We start from the raw sequence: 6,801 nt of genomic DNA on the forward strand, positions 1-6,801 counted from the left end.
TCCCATACTAAATAAAACATAAATGTGATAACCAACCCTAAGGAAATAGAAATTAAAGATTTTGAGGCTTGAAAAGGTTGCTGTTTGTTGAGAATGAGGTAATCTATGGCAATTCATGGATGGGGGCTGTGGAAAAAAAAATGGTTTTGAAGATAGGAAGTGAGAGAACTGAAGCAGTTAGAAGAGCTTTCAAGTATTAGGGTCTAAACAAAGAGAAGCAGTAATAATGTATAGAGAAGACTAGTTTGAATCTTCATGTATTTTTACATGTCCTTGTGAACCTAGCTTTTATTCTCAGTTTTTATTATGTTTACTTAGGTCTCTTTAATCAAGCTGTACTAGAGGTGTTTTTAACGCGGATCGGCATAGAAAATGCTCCGTCGGAGCACTTACCTCATCGTCCTGCGCTAAAAACCTCTACCATGGCTTGATAAAGAGGGGGGAGGAGGGCTTAGTCTACACTTCTCCCTCCGAATCCGCTGTTTCAGTATCCGCGGATTCGGTTATTCACAATTTTTTTTGCAAAAAAAACTTTACATATTTGGGCTATTTTTAAGCCGTCCAAGCTTCCCGTAACCTTACCTGATGGTCTAGCGGTGAAGGAGCATAGGAAGATCGCTCCTGCCCCGTGCAGAGCCATCATCAGAATGGCTGCCGTGAGTTCCCGTTGCAGTCTCGAGACTACAACGGGAACTCACGGGAACAACGGGAACTCACGGCAGCCATTCTGATGATGGCTCTGCACGGGGCAGGAGCATAGGAAGATCGTTCCTGCCCCACTTCACCGCTAGACCACCATGTAAGGTTCCGGGGATGCAGGAAGGAGGCGGGGGTGGGTCAGAACCAGCTGAGGTTATTCATGATTTTTCACAACTTCGTGGTCCGGCTTTGCACCTAACCCCTGCGAATACCGAGTGAGCAGTGTATAATAAAACGGTTAATGCTTCCTCATTATATACATTATAGACATGGTTTTTGTTTATTGTTTTTATTATTATGTATTCTCTCGACTGGAAAATGGACAATTGCCAATATCTGGAATTAATGGCCATGTGCTATTTTTGCTATTTGCATGCAGTCATTCAAAATGATAAGCATAGAAATGCCCACTCTCTTCTCTCAGACATGCCTCCTCTGTGGAAAAGAAAATAAAGAATTTTTACAGGACATGTGGCACGCAGAGTGCAAAATTACTGTGGGACACCCCAGAGCATCCCAAGGTAAATCCTTTTAAGTGGTAGTAGGCATACACTAGTGCTAACCACAGCTTCGTAGAAGATGAAGGACCCCACCATCTTTTGAGCATTTTTAAATTGGCAATAAGCTATCAACACTGACCCAGTATTCAAGTGCTGATGTAAAGCTCATGTGTTAATTTTCATAATTGTTTTTCCATTATGAGTACAGGATTGTTCACGTTACTGCTCTGCTTTCATTTTCCTTAGTTTAATATTTTCTTTGATCATCATAATAATAGTGGAAATGGAACAAGGAAATCATTCATCTGTGACAGAATTCATTCTACTGGGCCTCACAGAACAAGAGGCATTGAGAGGTCCTCTATTTGGGGTGTTCCTGGTGATGTACCTGTTGAATGTGCTTGCAAATGGGACCTTGATCACAGTTATTGTTAAGAATACCCAGCTCCATATACCAATGTATTTTTTTCTTCAATACTTGGCCTCTGTGGACATTTGTTTGGCATCCGTCACTGTTCCCAAAATGCTAATCACCCTCATTTCTGACAAGAAGACTATCTATTTCTCTGAATGCATGACCCAACTCTTTTTCTTTATTTTGTTTGTTGGCTCAGAGTGCGTGATCCTCTGCATCATGGCGTACGACCGTTATGTTGCTATCTGTTATGCTCTGCACTATGTCTCAATAATGAGCAGGAAGGTGTGTCTAGGCTTCGCAGCAGCTTCATGGATCATTAACTTTCTGAATGGCATAATACATACATTGTTGATAGCCCGGCTCTCCTTCTGTGACTCCAACAAGATCAAACACTTCTTCTGTGACCTCACGCCACTGATGAAGCTCTCTTGTACAGACACCTCCATCAACGAGCTGGTGATATTCACAGAGGGCTCACTGATTGTAGTCGTTCCTTTCTTGATTATCCTGTTCTCCTATGCCCGCATTCTCAATACTATCCTGAAGATGCAATCCACCAGTGGTAGGCGCAAGGTTTTTTCCACCTGTTCCTCCCATTTCATCGTGGTAGCCCTCTTCTATGGAACAATATTGTTCATGGATTTCAGGCCTTCTTCTAGCTATTCTCTGGAAAAAGACAGGATAGCCAGTGTTGTGTACAATGTGCTGTCTCCCATGCTCAATCCATTCATCTATAGCCTGAGAAACAGGGATGTGAAGACAGCATTATGGAGAATGTTACAGAGAAAAATATCTTCATCTACTAGGTAAACATTTACACAGAGAGGAATACTGAAATACAAAATATAGGATAAACACTTTGGGCCTGATTCTGGAAATGGCACCTGGCTCTGTAGGCGCCTGCAAAATGGGTACCTACTACATGTCAATCACCAATAGGTGTCATGCCAGAATTGTGTCTATTTTCTTCGATAGACATCTTAAATGTAGGCCAGCATTTTACAGACATACATTTAAGGTGCTTGACTCGAATCTACAGAAGCGCTTAGGCATGCTTATGGACACATAAGGCTATTTCTATTGTAAGCTATACCTTAGACATACATTGGCATGCTTAGACGCCTCCATAGGCGGGATTCAGATGCCTACATTGTAGGCGTCCTTTGCTGCATCGATTTAAAAAAAAATAAAGTGTGTCCCGATTGGTCCATTAGATGACTGTAGGATGCCTACAGCCACCTACAATCGGGATACCATTTTGAGAATCAGGCCCTTTCTAACCTGCTTGGATAACATCTTGAACAGTTAATAAGATGAAGGATACCTATGCTACCAGTACTTCATAATAGCAGAGTTTTAGTGTTTTCCCCTCTTCAAGCTCTTGCAACAACGACTAAAAGGTGTCCTGTGTTCCTTCCTTAATGTACTTTGAAATAAAATTTGTATTTAAATAAGCATATACATTGTTGTTTTTTACTCATATAATCAAGCAAATCGCATTAGAAGAATGCTATAAGTCTCAGGTAAAGGTATGAAAATTCATGGCATTTATCTGTAATTCTGTCTTTTAAATCCTTCTGTAACTGCATCATATGTTTCATCTGTACAGCACACAAACTGTGTTAAATGCATTTAATCAGAACTTTTATGTTTGGCATTTGTTACTGTAATAAACAACAAATGTGTGAAGTTCAGGGCAGTACAATCATAAATGTAGGGGAGATTCTATGTACATCCACAGTCTCCTGAACGTGCTGAGGGCAATATTCACAAATTTATTTGTCCTCTTTGAATATTTGGCCCTCAGCCTATGCACTTTCAGCCATATTAAGGGATGACATTCCCAGCAGAATGAAGAGGACAGGGTAGTGAAACAATGTGTGTGTGTGTAGATTTTTTTAATATTTTTTAAATCTGTGCATATTGTTTTCTCGCAAAGTTTCACCTGAGAAAAAGCAGTTGTATAACAAAAGGAATGTTCACATACCAAAGACTTTGCAGATAACTGTGTGCATGAAAAAAGGGTATGTTTCCAGAGTCCTCCAGATTCGATATGTGGTGCATAAAATTGTATGTGCCTCACTCATGAACATTGTGCATTATTACGACGAGTGTCCCCTGAGGAAGGCATCCTTATTGGGACAACAGTTTTCAATAAAGACTTTATCATTGGTTGAACAGATGTCCTCCTTGCCTTTTGTAAGTCTGTCTACACTGAGGCAAGATTTTCTTCTTCTTTTTGCCTGTCTTCCTAACTGCACCATTTTTAGAATCGGGGCTGAAGTGTTTTTTTCCACAAAAGTTAATCAATCCTGAAGATATATAGCACAAACAATAAACCATTATAAATTGGTTAGACAATACTCATTTTCTTTCAGTTGGCAGGGGGGGGGAGGTTAGTAGAATAGATACAATCTGGTCACCTGTAGTAAGTAAGGACAGTTGTAGAAACTTCAAGGCCTTTCTCTACCTCAACATGCAGGCGATTTACAATGCACCAGGTTCTATCAATGATTGTTTCCATAAATGCAAACAATTGTGATATTTACATTCTATGGCATACATCACCATTTAGAGTGGCCAAGTCACTAAAGGAATTATTTTAGGTTAGAGAAGACTTGTGGCACCCACTTCCTATCTTATCACTGCTCTTTTCTCTCCACATAAGCTTCTCTTCTTTTCTCTCCACATAAGCTTCTCTTTCCTTTTGCCAACTCTGCTAAGAAAGCACCAGGTGATTTGCAGCAATGCCTAGCAGCCTACCATTCCACCATTGTCCTAGTTATTGTGTTTTTCTGTGTCTGCTTCCCCACAGGTGAAAGAAGCTTTCCTAAGAAAACTTGCCTTATGACCTCCATTGTTGCGTCCTAGCGTGCAACTGAGGGGCACAGCGATATGACACTTAGGACTTTTAACTTTTTGAAAAATATGTTCAAGTGACTGGATTGATCTAGGTCAGGATAGGCAATTCCGGTCCTCGAGAGCTGGCGCCAGGTCAGGTTTTCACGATATCCACAATAAATATGCATGAAATAGATTTGCATCTCAAGGAGGCAGTGTCCATCTCATACATATTCATTGTGGATATCCTGAAAACCTGACCTGGCTCCGGCTCTCGAGGACCAGAATTGCCTACCCCTGATCTAGGTGAACTCCACTTTCCCACAAAGGCCCTATACAGTATAGGCTTCTATGGGTCTATATAATACTAGGAACAAAGCAGAAATCACAATTAGACTGAAATTGTAGACGTGTCTGCCATCTTGGGGACAGGCCATAAATGTTTGCATGTAATTTGGATAGACTGCCATCGGCTTCAATGGTAACTCCAGTAGTTGGAACCCAAGGACAATACCGGGTAAACTTCTATGGTCTGTGTCCCATAAATACCAAAGAAATACAATTTAAACATGAATGAATAATGAGTGTGACTGTTGAGCAGACTGGATGGAACGTCCAGGTCTTTACCTGCCGTCATTAATCAATAATCCATTCTTGTTCCACATAAACTTTACCCCTGAATATGTCTAAGTGTTGTTAAAAATTTGCACCTCATTGTAACTACAAGTTACTTTAGCTGTGTAATCACCAAGATAACCTTATAAAAACCTTTTTTATGTGCTTAAAAGACCTTTATATGGAAAAACAATCCTTAACGTATAGGACTAAATTCTGGATATGGCATCAAAAAATTGACACTGATAAAAGTTAATGCCAAGCACTAGTCTATAAACTGGGATCAAAGTTGGGTGCTATTTATAGAATTGCACATAGTGCCAATATCCGTGTCCAATTTTTGGGTGTGAGGATTTGCACCAACTGAAACTTGATGTACATTATTGTGCTAAATTAGACATAGGTCTCCTTATTCTTTAACACTGTGCATGAATTTCAGGAATGCCCCTGTTCAGCCCCTGCCCCTCCCATGGCCAAGCCCCCTTCTCAGAATCACACATAAAGGGAGAAATTCTGTATAGGATGCTGGTTTCTTCAGCCACCTAAGAAGCGGCTGAAAATCGCACACTGGCATCCTATACGGAATCGTGTCTGCCCTAAGGGACAGATGCCCAACCCTGTCTAACCAACTAATTCTCTAACCAGCGCCCTTGGCATCAGCTGATCATGGCAAGGGAATCCTCCTGCCGTGATCAGCTGAGTGGTTGTGTCAGGGAACCCCTGAACCCCATGTAACTCAACTGGCAGGAGGGATGCCCACTCCCTCCCGCCTACATTTCAAATGTCTGTCACGGCTCTAGGGAGACACCTAGGGCCACTTCTGGGCAAAACCATAACCACGCCCATCCTTGGGCGAGCTTAGGTGTCTCTAGTATCTCCCTATACCCATGAAAATGCCTACAGTATAGGCTGCCTGCCTCGGATAGCCGATTGACTGCTGGACAGTGGTTGGATGCCTACCGCTGCCTACAATCAGGATGATCGTTTAGAATCAGTCCCAATTGTACACATGGATCCAGGTACCTAAAGATGGGCACGTAAATGTAAATTGAGGCCAATTAGCATTGATAATTGATCAATAGTGCTAACTGACGTTAAATAATTAAATCGTACATGCAAATTGGGCACATGCCCAAATTTGTGTGCATTACAGTTAGCACTATTAGGGTGATTCAGGTAATTCTATAAGTAAGACACTAATCTGTGGAGATTATTTTTGTATTGCGATGGTAAAGGTAAAAGTGCAATAAAGATTGAAGTTTAAAAAAAATGCCTTGGCATACTTATTTGTCTGGAATCCCTGGTCCAATTTGATCTGTTTGACAACAGCATGTGGCCTTTTCACTGGCCTTTCCCTCATGCCAAGTCACATTCGATCCCTTTAACTTTTTTATGCCATGGAAGCTGGAAATAATTCCCTATAGAAATGCATTGTGCCACTTTTTGGGAGAGCTTACTTCTCTGGAATACTCAGTTCAGTTTGGCCCCTTTTTGAACTCATTATGTAGTTTTTCTTTCTTTTTCCTCATGCCAAGTTTCATACTGTTCTTTAAATTTTCCGAGTTACTTTGCCCAGTCAAAAAGACAATTTGAACTTGTTACACCTACTGCACCCAGTGTCCCTAACATTTCAATAGTTTCCAGGCGGAGATACTGTTCATAAAAATTAAATAAATAATAATTCTAACTTACAGAAGGTTGCAAAATAAACAAAAGCAAGTGTGAAAA

The 6,801-nt window shown here is 40.8% G+C and overlaps 1 protein-coding gene across 1 annotated transcript; it reads left to right on the forward strand.

The window, feature by feature from the left end:
* Positions 1 to 1,482: 1,482 nt before the first annotated feature.
* LOC117368741 (olfactory receptor 1G1-like) lies at positions 1,483 to 2,427 on the forward strand. The gene has a single exon (XM_033962492.1). The coding sequence runs from the start codon at positions 1,483 to 1,485 to the stop codon at positions 2,425 to 2,427; it is 945 nt and encodes a 314-aa protein (XP_033818383.1).
* Positions 2,428 to 6,801: the final 4,374 nt, after the last annotated feature.

This window comes from Geotrypetes seraphini, chromosome 1 (genome assembly GCF_902459505.1).
Source record: "Geotrypetes seraphini chromosome 1, aGeoSer1.1, whole genome shotgun sequence".
Lineage (NCBI taxonomy): Eukaryota > Metazoa > Chordata > Amphibia > Gymnophiona > Dermophiidae > Geotrypetes > Geotrypetes seraphini.

Bases quoted from the DNA above. Each gene is read 5' to 3' on its own strand.
- LOC117368741 (XM_033962492.1), top strand. From the start codon at position 1,483: ATGGAACAAGGAAATCATTCATCTGTGACAGAATTCATTCTACTGGGC.